Source organism: Aotus nancymaae, unplaced genomic scaffold (genome assembly GCF_030222135.1).
Source record: "Aotus nancymaae isolate 86718 unplaced genomic scaffold, 86718_ANA_hifiasm-v0.15.2.pri h1tg000076l, whole genome shotgun sequence".
NCBI lineage: Eukaryota > Metazoa > Chordata > Mammalia > Primates > Aotidae > Aotus > Aotus nancymaae.
The window spans coordinates 7,448,931-7,464,879 of record NW_026988491.1 but is presented as its reverse complement, the minus strand read 5'-3'; the positions used below and the strand labels follow the sequence as shown (position 1 = coordinate 7,464,879).

Here is a 15,949-nt window from a genome sequence, read left to right as displayed (position 1 = left end):
GACAGAGTGTGACCTTGGGCATGCTCATTAACATTCTGAACTTCTTCAACTGCAAAATGAAAGCAGTAATACCCAAGTCAGAGTGCAGGTGTGAGGACTGAATGAGAGAGGGATGTGCAGTACCTAATCCAGAACCGGCCCCTGGCAGGGAGGCACACCTGCCCTTCCCATCCACCCCAGCGGGCAGCTGCCACCTTCAACCTGGGAACCCACCTGTGCTAATGAGTCTCCTGGCAGCTGTGCTCATGACCTGGCACAACTGAATCATGTGGACTGTGGTCTGTCACCTCCTTCCCCCAACAGGTGTTCACGGGATAGTCATGGCTGTCTCCTCTATAGTCCTTCCCCATTGTGAGTCCTGCCTTCCCCATTGCCTCCTGAGCCACTCACAGAGGTCCCCAGCAGGCCACATATCCCTGGCTCTGCTCAGTCCTCTGCTGCATGGGCCATCCCTGGAGGAACCTCCCATGGGAATGGGCCTGCTCAGGCCTGGAATCCACTTTCCCTTTTGCAGTCACAGGAAGTACTCCAGGGTCTGGGGTGGAGAAATCCCCAGTTCTACCCCTACAGGGGCAAAATCCATACAGGGACTCATACATAGGCCCTGACTTCACCCTCCACCTGGTCTTGCCTGCTTGCTAGGTGGCCTGACTCCTGGGCAAAACCAATGATGTCGCTTGGTTGGTGCTAATCCCACTTGGCAGGAGGGGAGCAGAGGCCCCCCATTCTCCAAGCTCTCTCACACTGCCATACGCCTGCAGCCCCTTCTTAGACCTTGAGGTGCCTGTGCCTCATGGGCTGCAGCCAGCAGGGGACCCCGAGGTTTGTCACTTGAAAACATCCTCTGGAAACAGTTGCCTCTGGACCTCAGCTCAGACTTCCACATTCCATTGAGAAGAAACCTGATTTATGAGTGTGTCTCAAGGCACAGCTCACCCTAAGTATGTGGCACCCACAAGTAAGCCACTGGTGCCAAAAACGAGGACTCTGATCAGAGATTCCAGAGGACTCTACAAGCTCTGAGGACCCAAGGTTGTCCCCAAACGTGGCCATATATCAGAATCACATGGAACGCTTTAAGGAATTATAGAAATTACTCTAACACAGGGTGGAACCCCAAATCTGCCTATTTATTTGTGCGTTTAACTCTCCTGGTGATTCTGATGTACAATCAGAATAAGATCTAGGCTTTCCCATTTTATGATAAGAGGGAGAGGCTTCTCCAAAATTATTAAGGAATGAATAGCAAGAATGTAGGTCCCTGGCCTCCCATGCTGAGTGAGAATGGATGTGCTGGGGCACCTGCAGAATGAGAGGAAGGGTGGCTTGCTGGGAATCTGGAATCAGACAGGATCTGGGTTTGGAAGCTTTACAGTCACTTACTCATTTCTCTGATCCTGCTCCTTCATCAGTAAGATGGGTTAAAACCTTCCTCATAAAGTTGTGCTGGGATTTGAGGGAATGAGGAGTCAGTCTCCGGGCCCAGAATGCCTGGAACATAGCAGGAGCTGCATAGGTGTGAGTTTCCATCCTTCCTTTTACTTTGATGATCTCACATGCTCCTTGCTACAGCTGAATGAGAAAACTGGACTGGGAGCCAAGGAGATCGAGGTAATCCTGGTGTTCTTACTGCCTTTCTGTGTTAGCTGGGCCTCAGTGGACCTTGGTGGATAAGAGGAGAATCCATTCTAAGAGCATTCTGGCCACAATTCCTCCTCATCCCAGCACTTATGGCTCAGAAACACAAAGCAATGTGAGAGTAGGCATGCCCTGTGTGACCCTGGAGAGTGGGTAGAGAAGCAAGAACATTGACACAGAGTCCGCTGTGACTCCCAAATCCAGCCCACAAGGGAAGCTAAGTGCAAGCTGGGATGGTTTCTTCAGATACAACCACTCCCTTGTTGCAGGGTCAAAGTCCAGTGCTGAGATCTGTCCCCAGCAAAGCAAACTGGCCCTGCAGACATCAAGTGGCTGGAAAGGGAACAAAAGCAGTGGGTCTAGAGGGCCAGGGAGAAGCAGCCTGCCAGGCTCCCCAGCCTACCCGCCCCAGGCCAGGGGAAAATGCACCCTTTGTTCCCCACAGCCTCTGGTCCAGCCAGGGCTGGTACTGGAAGGGCAGCCTGGGAGGGATTTCTGGAGCCCTTAGAGCAGCTTTCCCAAGGGAAAAGGGCCACGAGTGTCTGGGTGTCTGGGATGGCTCTGGATGGGGGCAGGGCAAGCTCCCTATTACTGTAGAGCCAGCAAGTCCTGGGGTTGGGGAAGATCTCTCCCAACTCCGGTTCCTTCTCTCCCTCACCCTGCCTCTCTCCCCTCCTTCTTGGCTCTCTCTTGTTCTTTCTCTGGGTCTCTCTCTCACTGCCGTCTGTGTCCCTGCCTCTCTCCCTCCCTCTCTGTCTCTGAGTCTTGGACTCCAATTCTCTCTCCATCTTTCTGTCTCTCTTGCTGCTTCTCTGCCTCTCTCCTTCTCTGTCTGGATGTGTGCGTCACTGTCTCTCCCTGCCTGTTTTTCTATGTGAATCCACTTCTCTCCCTCTACCCCGCTTCCCCACTTTCCCAGGCCACTTCACTGTCTGTCCATCTGTCCCTGCAGGTACAGGCTGTGGGTGGACAGCTGCTCGGAGATGTTTGGCGGCCTGGACATCTGTGCTGTCAAGGCCGTCCACAGCAAGGATGGCAGAGATTACATCATAGAGGTGAGGGATGAAGCAGGCAGTCCTCCTGGCTGGTCCAGCCTGGCAGGCGTACCAGCAGGAGGGAATCCCTGCATGGTCTTTGGCACCATCAGCTGTGTCCTGGCTCCAGGGCACATGCAGCCCAGGTCTCAGTGAGCTGCTTCTGGAGGCTCCTTCCCACCCTTAGAGGCATTGAAAGCCTTCATGCCATGACTCAAAACAGCTTGGAGACCTCTGGGCATGAGGTTTAACAACTTCCCCAACCCCCAGGCCTAAGGGAAGGGAAAGAGTATCTGGCCAAGTATCAGCAAGATCTGTCCCATGAGGCCCCTTCCATTTCCTCAGTGTCCAAGCATGTAAAATGGGCACCCATCCTTGGTCGCCATACAAAGAGTCTATCATTTGTTCATTCAACAAACATGGCTTTAGGGGGCTTCCATGGGCTAGGCATGGGTGTGGCTCTGGGGATGCAGCATGGACATAATAGACACGGGGTGTGTAGGCTGGCAGGGAAGAGGGTGAGAAACAGTGGCCGAGCATTGAGGGTTTGGAAGAAGGATGGAGTGGTGCAGGGGCGTGAATAGAGGGAAAGATGTAGGGAAACAGAATGGTAAGAGAGGGGCTCACAGAGGGGCTGTGGGTCCTGGAATCTCAAGACCCTCCCAATACTCCAGCCTCCCATCCCTGCCGCTTCCTCTCCATGCTTCCCCGAATCCCACCCCCCTACCTCTCCTCCATGTCCCCCCAGTGTCTCTCAGGATCCCACAACCCTCCCGTCCCCTCCCCAGCCCCTCTTCCCTGCCCCCCACCCCACAACCCATGGCTCTCCACCTCCACTGCTTTCCCCTGAAAAGGCCCCTCTGGCCTCTCCCTCCTCTATAACTTCCCATGTCCACACTCTCAGCCCCAGCTCCGCTCTCAGCCCTCTCCTCCCATGGGCGGTGCTAACGCAAGGCCAAGACACGTGAGGGAGAGCCCTGTGGCTGTCCCCTCCCTGGGGTGTGGGCAGCTAATGGGAAGCACATGGCTGGGGTAACCACAGGAGCCAGCCTGTCCTCTCATCCCTCATGTCTGCCTCACTCCCCAGGGGCCCACGGCTGAGCAGGACCAGGTGACTCAGTGAGTGGGAGCCCAGCCATGCCAGAAGGGTGTTCATGCCCAGGCCTTGGAGGTAGGAGGAGGGAGTCCAGGATGAACACAGCTCTGTCTCCTCCCCAGAGAGGCCAGGAGGCTCCTGCAGGAAGAGCTGCATCTGTATTAGTAGACCCAGTCCCACTCTGGAGAACAGCTCTCTTCTCAAGGCCTGGAATGGCCTTCCCTCTAGCTGCCACACCTGAAACTCCCCCAGTAGCCCCTTCTCAGAGGAGCCATGGAAGGAGCTGGGAACTGATTCCTTGACCTGTACAGTTGCTCCCTGGAGGAGCCAGTCCCCACTTTCCTGGGGATACCATGGGAGCTTCAGACCAGAGGTGGGGCCAGAACCACCAGCACAACAGCTCCTAAGACCCCACCTGGCCCTCCTTCCTCTGCATCCCCTCATGGGGACCACCAGACATGAACCCAGATTTAGCACACAAGCACTCATTCATTGATTCACTGAGCCGCTGCTCTGGGAGCCAGCCCCCAAGTCAATGAACACAGTACAATGGCAAACACAGGAGCAGGGGCCTGTCTCCTGGAGCTCCTGGACTCCCCTGACCCCCAAAAGTCAGCTCCTCCCTTGCACCAGCACTCTCTCTGTCCCCTTTGAGCTCCTGCCTCTCCGAGTCTCAGCTTTCACTCTTAGGGAAAAAAAAAAAAAAATCTGTGCTCATGGGCCCAGGCTTCCTGCCTTTAGCCATTCAGAGGGTTGGGGATGAAAGACCTTTCACATTAAAAAAAAAAAAAAAAAATAGTAAAAGTAGTGGGCTTGGACTTCAAAAAACAAGAAAACAACATCTCCCAAAAATGTTTCAGAGGAAAAATGAAAGATAGCTTTTCAGATTTTTTTTTCCCCGCAGAAACATTGCAGAGCTGTTTCCTTTGCTTTTGAGTTTGGAGTGGGGTCAGGGGAGGTGGGAAGCTTGTTACCAGAAATATAAAAGGTATTTTCCCCCACTTAGGGGGAAAAAAAGGCAGAAGAGGTCCCAAAACACTGGTTTCTTCAGCCACCTCTGTGGTGAGAACAGAAAATGTGTGTGAAATGTTTTGTGAAGAGCCTCACAGTGAAATACTCATGGGGAAAGACCCTTGAACTTGTCCTCTCTGACCTGTCCGGGGAATGACTTGGCTCTCTGGAAAATGTTTCCCTGGGGAGACCAGCACAGCCACTTCCTTTGGCCGTGTCTACCCTGGGGATTCCAAAATGAACCTCAGCTTCCTTGTGGCTGTTTTCCACTGCAGGGAATGTAGGAAACAGACTGGAGTAAAATGGGATGGGCAGGGCAGGGGGAGAGAGAATAGGCAGCCTGCAGGAAGCCTGTGTACCTTCGGCGCAGATTCCACAGTCAGAGCTCAGCCAGTGGTGACTGAAAGACTGTCCCTGTTGGGGGCGCTGGGATCCCAGAGTCCCCAGTCCCAGGTACTACCTGCACAGAGCTCAGGACTCTTCTAGAAGTAGTATCCGCTTTCTTAAGCTAGCCTTTCAGTTTCCTAATCAAAGTGAGTGCTTAAACTCACAGATCCCTGCAAGTCCCAGCTGGAAGGGTCTTAGCAGCTGCCCAAACCCTTCAGTTCACTGTTGAGAAAAAAAAAAAGGCCTGTAGAGGAAAAGAAACTTACTCAAGACCACACAGCAAGTCCACCGCAGAAGCCAAGCCTGGAACCCAGGTTCCCTCTTCCCAGTTCTTACCCTGATGTGCTGCTCCAATGGTTAGTGGGAATTAGCCTGATGCAGTGGGAGGAACATGGGTTCTGGATGCTGTGTCCTTGACCTTGCCACTTCTTTGACCCTCTGCTTCCTCATCATTACAATGAGGACAATAGTACCTGCCTCAAAGAGCTATTCTGAGGTTTATTAGAGATCCTGCATACCCGATGCTTAGAATAGTGCATAGCACATAGGAAGTCCCCCATAAAATACAGCGCTTCTTAGTATCCTTATCCTTATGAGCAGGGCTTATTGCAAGGGCCTCTTATTGCTCCACTACACAGATATCTACTGAGGGCACACCTGTTTAGCAGGACACAGGGCCCATCCCTGACCTTGGGGACTCACAGTCTGGTTGTGGAGATATAGTAAGCAGGGGGTGACAGTGCTGTGGATAAGCTGTCCAGTGTGAAACCAAGTGAGGCCGGCAGGCTACAGATGTGAGGTGGCTCATAGAGCTTGCACAATCAGAGAGGGCTTCCTGGAGGAAGACCTAGTTAACCGTTCCCTGCTGGATGAAAAGGAGTTGGCCAGGTAAAGACTGGGTAGAGGGAATACATTAAGAACCTGGAGGAGAGAGAAAACCTAATGAGTCCAGAGGAGAGAGAAAACCTAATGAGTCCAGAGCATGGGAACAGAGGAGACAAGACAGTGAGTCTGATTGGGGTGATGGGAGTGCTGTGGGTGAACGCAGGTCACCACTCCTACAGTGGAGCAGAGAAGGTGGGTGGTAAGGCCAGCTGTTTTGCAGATCCACCAAGGCCCGACAGACATCCCTTCAAGACCTCCCATAGCTTCCCTGTCCAGAGAATCACGTGGAGCATTGGCCTGTGTGACCATGGGCAAGTCCCCTCCCATCTCTGAGCCTCAGTTGCTCTATCTGTAAAAAGAGCAGAAGGGGAAATAGGATCCCTCAGACCCCGCCCCATAGAAGCACCTCACTTCCTTTGAGACCAGCCCAGCTCCCTGTGGAATGCATTCCCTCCTGCCTGTGTTTTGCCAGGGCCCTGGAGAACAGTGCCTTTCCTCTTCCCTCTTCCCTCTGAATCCTGGGTCAACTCCAGCCTGTGTCATATTTTTGTCATGATCTAGCCCCTATCTTTACTGTTTCTGCTCTACAGAAACCCTTGACCTGGGGTCAAAGGAGAGGCGGCCAGCCCCTACCCTGGGAGGGGGCCAGGGTGAGAAAGGAGGGGGCGGAGAGCGGCTCCCCGAAGAAGAGTACAGAAAAGGTCGGCAGAGGCTCCCTGGCCCTGGTCGCACGGCTGTCATCCAGCAAACATGGGCCAAATTGAACTGCATCCAGCAAGTGGTTTAGACTGAACAGAAGGGAACTGGTGTCTCTGCCGGCCCAGTCCCAGCTGGAGGTGGTTTGCATGGAGGACATTGCCATCTGGTGGTCACTTCTGTACTGAGCCCTGAACCCTCACTTCTGGGATGCGATGCCCAACCACCAGCCTCTCCTGGCTTGGGGATCCCTCAGCTCTCCCTTCTTCCCCACAGGTAATGGACAGCTCGATGCCGCTGATTGGAGAGCACGTGGAAGAGGACAAACAGCTGATGGCCGACCTTGTTGTCTCCAAAATGAGCCAACTCCTGATGCCAGGAGGCACAGCGCCCTCGCCCCTGAGACCTTGGGTAAGACCCTCAGGATCAAAGGAGATCTGTAGCCATGAGAAATGCCAGGCTGTCTGGAAAAGGGGATCCCCTGGATCCAAAGGAGATACTCCCAGGAAGAAACGAACTTGAAGGAATGGGGAAGGCCAGACATGGGGGAGAGCTTCCACAGCCTGTTCCAGTGGTGGAATTTAGGAGGCTTTCTGGGGCCCCTTCCCTTGCTCCCCATCCTGGGGAGAACAGTCTTGTCTCAGGTGGCCTTTGGGCATCTGTGGGCAGAGATGATTGACTGCTGTCCCTTCCATGCCCTCGGTGCTGGGCCTGAGCAGTATGTGTGTGCGTGCATGTGTGAGACCGTATGGACACACAGGCCCTCTGTGTGCTCCCAGGGAACCAGTCAATGGACACCATTGTGTCTCCCATTTCCCCAACCTCGATGAGCTCCCACATCACTCCTCCCCTCTACAGTTCCCAGCAGGGACTACCAGACTGCTCTCCAAATAATTTGCCAGCTCCCCAGCTTTATGTAAAAGCAAGTACCCAAACCTCCACCTCCCACTGCAGATTTTCCCACAGAAAGTGATCTATGATAATAAACATCAGAATCATAGCTATTATACTGATGGGGCTGGGAAGGCTCATGGGGCAGGCTTCACTACAGGGAATGGCCTATGTCTTGATCTGGGCAGTGGTTACACCGATGTATACACATATAGAATTTCACTACACTGTCCACTCCAGAACTGTACACTAAAAAGATCTTCATAAATGCTGCCTTCTCATCCAGGAAGTAAAGGGCTGTGGTGATATCAACAGGCTTCTTTTCTCTTCTACTCTAGGCTCCACAGACTAAATCAGTGAAATCTCCAGGGCAAGCCCAGCTGGGGCCTCAGTTAGGACAGCCCCAGCCACGCCCACCTCCGCAAGGTAGGACCCAGGACGAGCCACTGAGAGAAAGCACGCCATGAGGGTACTGAAATGCACTGAGAGATCCACATGTGATTCCCACAAGGGGCTCTGGGAAACTGCATCTGAATACTTTATCCTCAGAATGAATGAGACTATGGGGTTGGTCAACCTCTTTAGAAAGTCAAGAAAGGAGAAGGGAAATAGAAGGTTAATTTATTAAGTACCTACTATGCAACAAGCACTGTGCCAGGGAATGTCCCACCTATTTCCTCACTTTTATTTTCCCAGCCGTCGTACAGTGAAAACATCAGTATTTTCTTTCTTTCTTTCTTTTTTTTTTTTTTTTTGAGACAGTGTCTTACTCTGTCACCTATGCTGGAGTGCAGTGGTGTGATCTTGGCTCACTGCAACCTCCACCTCCCAGGTTCAGGCGATTCTCCTGCCTCAGCCTCCTGAATAGCTGGGATTACAGATGCACAGCACCACACCTGCCTAATTTTTGTATTATTAGTAGAGACAGGTTTTCACAATGGTGGCCAAACTGGTCTCGAACTCCTGACCTCAGGTAATCTACCCACCTTGGCCTCCCAAGTATTTCCTTTTTACAGAGAGGTAAAAGTTGAGGCTTTGCCCAGGGAGGCAGAAAATGGTAGACTTACAAGTCTGGCCTTTCAGACCTTCTAGAAAGTACTTATTCATAGCAATGAGTGGTGCCTGATGATAGATTTGTGAGTCAACCAGCTAGAGTAAGAAAGAAAGAAAAATGGAACATCTTCTAAACCTTGGCCATGAAATTCCTCCTCAACTATATTCCAGCATTACTACACCATACAAGTGCCACCACTTATTAGAGAATGGACACACTATTGATAAAAGGATGAAAACCAATCATAGCAATGGCTAACTTTCTCCACGAATGTCAGCTGCTCCAGTATTCTTGCATGCAGGCCTTGAGAGAAATCTGCCCTGTATCCTCTCTTGCAATCAAAACCTCCTAGACACACTTGCTCTAGCACCAACATGGAGCTTCAGAGCTCCTGTGCATGAAGAAACCAGAGCAGGCAGTTTCACTGCAATCTTTTAAGGATCTTCTTAAAAACATATCAGAAAGAAGTCATTACTATCATGTGGCCTTCCTGGTCACTATTATTAAAAGCAACCGATTCATTACTTCTTGAAAAAAAGTCAACCTTGGCCACCAAATGGCTTCCTTTTGCACATGTCTTAGATAAAATGCCTCATTCATCTTTCTTGCGTGTGTTTCTCTTTCTGGAAAACAGAAGATATTTTTAAGAAAAGGAAAATTATATAATTGTACACAACTGAATACAGACATACCTCAGAGATATTGCAGGTTCAGTTCAAGACCACCCAGTATAAAGTAAATATCACAATAAAGTGAGTCACACAAATGTTTTGGTGCATATAAAAGCTATGATTACACTATACTGTAGTCTCTTAAGTGTACAATAGCATTATGTCTGAAAAAACAAAGTGCATACCTTAATTATAAAATGTTTTATTGCTAACAGTCGTCTGAGCCCCAAGTGAAGAGTAATCCTTTGGGTCTTGCCTCTCAATGCTGATGGCTGCTTACTGACCAGGGTACTGGTTGTTGAAGCGCAAGGGGTGGCTGAGGCAATTTTTTAAAATAAGGCAACAGTGAAGTTAGCTACATGAATTGACTCATCCTTTCACAAAAGATTTCTCTGCAGCACTTGATGCAGTTCGATAGCATTTTACCCATAGTAGAACTTCTTCCAAACTTGGAGTCAATCTTCTCAAACCTGCTGCTGCTTATCAGATAAATTTATGTACTATTCTAAATCCTTTGTAGTCTTTTCAACAATCTTCATAGCATCTTCACCAGGAATAGATTACATCTCGAGAAATCACTTTATTTGCTTATCCATAAGAAGCAGCTCCTCATCCAGTCAAGTTTTTTGGGGTTTTTTTGTTTTTTTTTTTTTTGAGATGGAGTCTTGCTCTCTCACCCAGGCTGGAGTGCAGTGGTGCCATTTCAGCTCACTGCAACCTCCGCCTCCCAGGTTCAAGCGATTCTCCTGCCTCAGCCTCCTGAGTAGTTGGGACTACAGGTGCGTACCACCACGCCCAGCTAATTTTTTGTATTTTTAGTAGAGATGGGATTTCACTGTGTTAGCCAAGATGGTCTCGATCTCTTACCTTGTGATCCACCAGCCTTGGCCTCCCAAAGTGCTGGGATTACAGGCAAGAGCCATCATGCCTGGCCCCATCCAAGTTTTATCATGAGGCTGCAGTAGTTCAGTAACATCTTTTCTCTTGCTGTTTCCACCACATCTTCACTTACTTCCTCCACTGAAATCTTGAACCCCTCAAAGTCATCCATAAGGATGGGAATCAACTTCCAAACTCCTGTTATGTTGATATTTTGATTCCCTGCTATGAATCCTAAATATTCTTAATGGCATCTAGAAAGGTAAATCCTTTACAGAAGGTTTTCAATTTCCTTTGCTGAGATCCATCAGAGGAATCACTGTCTATGGCAACTATAGCTTTATGAAATGTATTTTTAAAATAATAACACCTCAAATTCAAAATTACTCCTTCATCCATGAACTGCAGAATAGATGTTCTATTAAAAGACATGAAAACAAAATTATCTTGTAAATCTCCATCAGAATTATTGCATGGACAGATGCATTATAGATGTCAATGAGCAGTAATATTTTGAAAAGAACCTTTTTTTCTGAACAGTCGGTCTCAACAGTGGGCTTAAAATATTAAGTAAACCATATCGTAAATGCTATGCTGTTATCCAGGCCTTGTTGTTCCATCTACAAAACACAGGCAGAGCAGATTTAGCATCATTCTTAAGGGCCCTAGGATTTTCAGAATGGTCAGTGAGCACTGGTTTCAACTTAAAGTGACCGGCTGCACTCGCCCCAATAAGCGAGTCAGCCTGTCCTTTGAAGCTTTGAAACCAGGCATTGACTTCTCCTCTCTAGCTATGAAAGCCCTAACTAGTATCTTCTTCCAAGAGAAGACCGTTTCATCTATACTGAAAATCTGTTGTTTAGCACAGTCACCTTCGTCAACTATCTAAACTAGATTTTCCTGATAACTTGCTGCAGCTTCTTCATCAGCACTTGCAGCTTCACCTTGCAGTTTTTGTTATGGAGACAGCTTTCCTTAAACCTCAGGAACCAACTTCTGCTAGCTTCCAACTTTTCTTCATGGCTTTCTCACCCCTCAGCCTTCATAGAATTGAAAGTAGTTAGTGCCTTGCTCTGGATTAGGCTTTGGCTTAAGGCAAAGTTATGTCTAGTTTGATCTTCTATCCGGACCACTCAAACTTTTTCCATATCAGCAATGAGGCTGTTTTGATTTCTTATCATTTGTGTGTTCACTGGAGTAGCACTTTTAATTTCCTTCAAGAATTTTTCCTTCACATTGACAACTTAGCTAACTTTTTGGTGCAAGAGGCCTAGTTTACAGTTTGTCTTGGCTTTCTACATGTCCTCCTCATTAATCTTAATCATTTCTAGTTTTTTCTTTACAAGTAAGAGATATGTGACTCTTCCTTTCACTTGAATATTTAGAGGCCATTGTTGGGTTATTAATTGATCCCATTTCAATATTGTGTCTAGGGGAAAGGGAGGCCCAAGGAGAGGAAGAGAGACAGGGAAATGGCTAAATGGCTGGTAAATGGAGCTGCCAGAACACACACATTTATCAAGTAAGTTCACTGTCTCTTTTTTTTTGAGACGGAGTCTTGCTCTCTCCCCTAGGCTGAAGTGCAGTGGCGTGATCTCGGCTCTCCGCAACCTCTGCCTCCTGGGTTCAAGTGATTCTCCTGCCTCAGCCTCCCAGGTAGCTGGGACTACAGGCGTGTGCCACCACACCCAGATAGTTTTTTGTGTTTTTAGTAGAGACGAGGTTTCACTGTGTTAGCCAGGATGGTCTGGATCTTCTGACCTCATGATCTGCTTGCCTCGGCCTCCCAAAGTGCTGAAATTACAGGCGCGAGCCACCACGCCCGGCCAGTTCACTCTCTTATATGGGTGTGGTTCATGGCACCCCAAAACAATTATTAACACAACAGTAGTATCAAAGATCACTGATTACAGTTCACCATAACAGATATAATAAAAATTTTAAAGTGTGAAATTTGTGACAGTTGCCAAATGTGATGCGGAGACACAAAGTGAGCACACGCTGCTGGGAGAACAGCATTGACAAACTTGGTCAATGCAGGGTTGCCACAACCCTCCAATTCTGAAAAAACATGGCCATCTACAAATTGAAATAAAACAAAGTATGCCTGTGTAAATGCACATCAGTATTCTCCCTCAAGCAGATCTAGTGTGTTTGAATCCAGTTCCCTGTCTCACTGCCTTTACAGTGTTAGGCAAGTCACATTACTTCTCTGGGCCTCAGTTTCTTCTGTGTAAAGGAGGAAGTAGCAGCTGCCATGTTTAAGGATGGGGTGTTTGTCCATGAGATAAATGCAGGTGAAGCAATTAGCAAGGTATCAGACACAGAGGTAGTGCTTAGAAGGTGTTAGTTCTTACTACTAATAATTTACTATTAATAACTATGACATCTTGCTTACTATTAATAACATGTGTCTGATACATATTGCTTTTCACGGTTTGTTATTATACTTCAAGTCCTGGGATACATGTGCAGAACATGCAGGTTTGTTACATAGGTATACATGTGCAATGGTGGTTTGCTGCACCCATCAATTCGTCAATCCTTATAAGTAATGCAGTGCTCCCATGCCCAGCAACAATTCTATAGTAATAAGTGTTCCAAAACTACATTTTCCTCACTCTTTCAGGCTCCTGGCTGTGCCTCTGCCCCACACCCTCCTCTCTCCTCTGCCCTGGGACCTACTTTTTAAAAGCACATTTGAACAGAGCCCTTTTAAAACAGAGAGCTACTGTACTCTAATTTCCGCTCTGGCCCAGAGTAAAACATGCTTGATAAAGAGATATTATTTTAAGGGAAATGAGGCTAAACACACTTTTAGTGAGTTGAAAAACAATCAATTTAAAACCAATTAAGGTAATTAAAGAAAAAGCCCAGTGAATTAACACTCAGATTAAAAATAACAAGGCTAATTAAAAAACAATGCTTTCATTGAGTTCCCCAATTAACAAGATCACATTATTATTTGAACTTGCTGTTCATTTCGAGTCGGTAAAAGTGAAATTTTCTTTTAATAAGCTTCATTTTTGGCCCTATTTCTGTGCTTAGGCAAATACTTTCTATATATAAGTTATTATTTTTTGTAAGTGCTCAAATAAAAAATACTAAATTGTTTGCTTTGCCAAGAAGCTGCAAGAAATAACTAGATTGGGGGTTCCATGGTGTAATGGTTAGCACTCTGGACTCTGAATCCAATAACTAGGGTGTCTCTTGATAAATCCCAGGTGTATTGTAGGAACTCAACAAAGAGTTAATGAATTAATGAATGGGTGTCCAGATTTTCTAAGATATCAACCTGGGAAGGGGAGTGAGTCAGGGAAAACTGAAGATAAAAGTAGAAAACAAATGTTTTCTTTGAACTGCAGTAGATTTAGAAAACCCAAAAGTAACCAACATTTAAATATCAGGAGGTGGGCTGGGCGCAGTGGCTCACGCCTATAATCCCAGCACTTTGGGAGGCCAAGGCAGGCGAATCATGAGGTCAGGAGAATCATGAGGTCAGGAGTTCGAGACCAGCCTGGCCACCATGGTGAAACTCTGTTTCTTCTAAAATTTGGCTGGGCGTGGTGGCAGGCACGTGTAATCTCAGCTACTTGGGTGGCTGAGACAGGAGAATCTCCTGAACCCGGGAGGCGGAGATTGCAGTAGGCCGAGATCATGACACTGCACTCCAGCCCAGGCAACAGTGTGAAACTCTATCTCCAAGAAATAAAATAAAATAAAATAAATCAGGAGGTGTTACTTAAACATCTAGACTTCCAGCATCTCTTGACAACACAGAAGCTCTAGAAACAATGGGCCTGTGTTTCTGTACAGCAGCTGTCTCTGGCGTTACTAACAGCAGCTCCCTTGGGCAGAGCAAGGGCTCCTAGGGGCTCCTGCATTTGCCTCCAGCCCTACTCCTCACTCCCATAGTGACAGGGAGTAGCAATTGCTATGTTCTTTGTGCTTGCACCTCTTTAGAGAAATAGTTCTCTGGACTATGTTTTTATCTCAAGTGGGAAAATTTTTGAAAGCCACATTACTTTTCTTATATTTGCTTGCTTTATTTATTTACATACCTGGCTGGGCCTAGAGGTGTTTGAGTTTGAAATAAATGTGACCTCCCATCTACTGGGATTACACAGTCATGAAAGAGCTAATGAATGAAAGCTGTGTAACACAATCAACTGCTAAACTGCTGCTGCAATGTAAGCCAATTTCGCGTCCACGAGCTTATGAAAATGTTCAGATTGGGAAGGATGTTTGATGTACAGTCCAATGACCTCATTTTACAAACGAGGGCCCAGAAGCCCAGAGAAGGGGAGTGACTTGCCCACGGTCACACAGTGAGTTAATGGCAAGACTTTGAGTCAGGACCTGAGGCTCCTTGTGCCAATGGGGAGTCAGGGCCACAAGACTCCACAGGTCATGGAGTTATACAGATGGCATGTCCTCTGAAAATGTGCTCAGCTGACATGACCTGTGATAGGGAGGCTGGCTGAAATCTAGTCCTTGCTCCCTGGGCATCTGGCTCTGAGCTGCTTCTGCTGAAGGAAGCCACCTTTTCTTAATTAGCAATACAGATGTTATGAGGACTCAGGGCAGCCCTGTGTGGTGTAGTTTTTAAAAAGGAAAAAGAAACAAAACAGGGCTTTTGAGTCAAAGAGATCTAGATTTGAATCTGGGCTTGTCTCCTTATTCCTAGTGGCATCTCAAGCAAGTCACAATATAGCTGGGTCTCAGTTCCTTTGTAAAAATGGGGGCCAAGCACAGTGGCTCACACTTGTAATCCCAGCACTTTGGGAGGCCAAGGTGGAAGAAGTGCTTGAGACCAGGAGTTCAAGACCAGCCTGGGCAGTATAGAGACATCCCAACTCTACAAAAAAAAATGAAAAAGTTGTGGTGGGCCTGTAGTCCCAGCTACTCAGGAGACTGAGGCAGGAGGATGGCTTCAACCCAGGGGTTCAAGGCTGCAGTGTGACCGTGCCACTGCACTCCAGCCTGGGTGACAGAGACTCCATCTCTTTAAAAAAATATTACACATATACATACATACACACACACACACACACATATACACACACACACACAATTAAAATTATGCTTACCTATTTTTTTTACTTTTTAAAATGTGCCCACTAGAAAATTTATAATTACACATGGCTCTCTGTAGAGTTCCAGAGGCAGCACTCCCATGGCCGGGGGTAGGGGATGAAAATCATGCCTAACCCACAGAGCTGTTGTGGGGATTCCCAGTCCAAAGCTAGTGACATAACAGATGCTCAGTAGGAGCCCCATTGTTAAAGGGTCACAGACATGGGTTCCAGCACCTTTTAATTCTCGGTCTCCTAACCTACCTAAAGTGCTCTCAAAAAAAAAAAAAAAACATGGCAAGAATAACCCCAGCACAAGCCCACTCTCCCAGCTGCAGCAGGTCCTAGGGAGAAGAGACCAGCGGGCAGCCAGTCAGCTTTGGCAAAATGCAATTCACCATCAACAGTGCTGACCCCCAGAATTTCAGGGCGAGGAGAGTGTACCTTGATGGTTTTGGGCCTTAGAATTCTACTCAAAGTCATTTCTGGGTGGCTACAACATCCCCAAGCTTAGATGCCCCTTGGCTCGCATGAGAAAGCCTGTGTGCCCTGATGCCCCTTGGCTCGCATGAGAAAGCCTGTGTGCCCTGTGTGGTGACAGGGAGAAACCAAGATTCTCTTTGAGCTTTCTG

General features: G+C 48.0%; 1 protein-coding gene across 2 annotated transcripts in view; it reads left to right on the top strand.

Moving 5' to 3' along the window:
- The window catches only part of SYN3 (synapsin III), a 497,817-nt gene that overhangs the window by 466,904 nt on the left and 14,964 nt on the right, over positions 1-15,949 (top strand). For both annotated transcript variants that reach the window (XM_021669371.2, XM_064367947.1), the window contains exons 10-12: positions 2,591-2,693; positions 7,024-7,158; positions 7,977-8,064. In XM_021669371.2, coding sequence (XP_021525046.1) covers positions 2,591-2,693; positions 7,024-7,158; positions 7,977-8,064 — 326 coding nt within the window. The remainder of the gene's footprint in view (positions 1-2,590; positions 2,694-7,023; positions 7,159-7,976; positions 8,065-15,949) is intronic.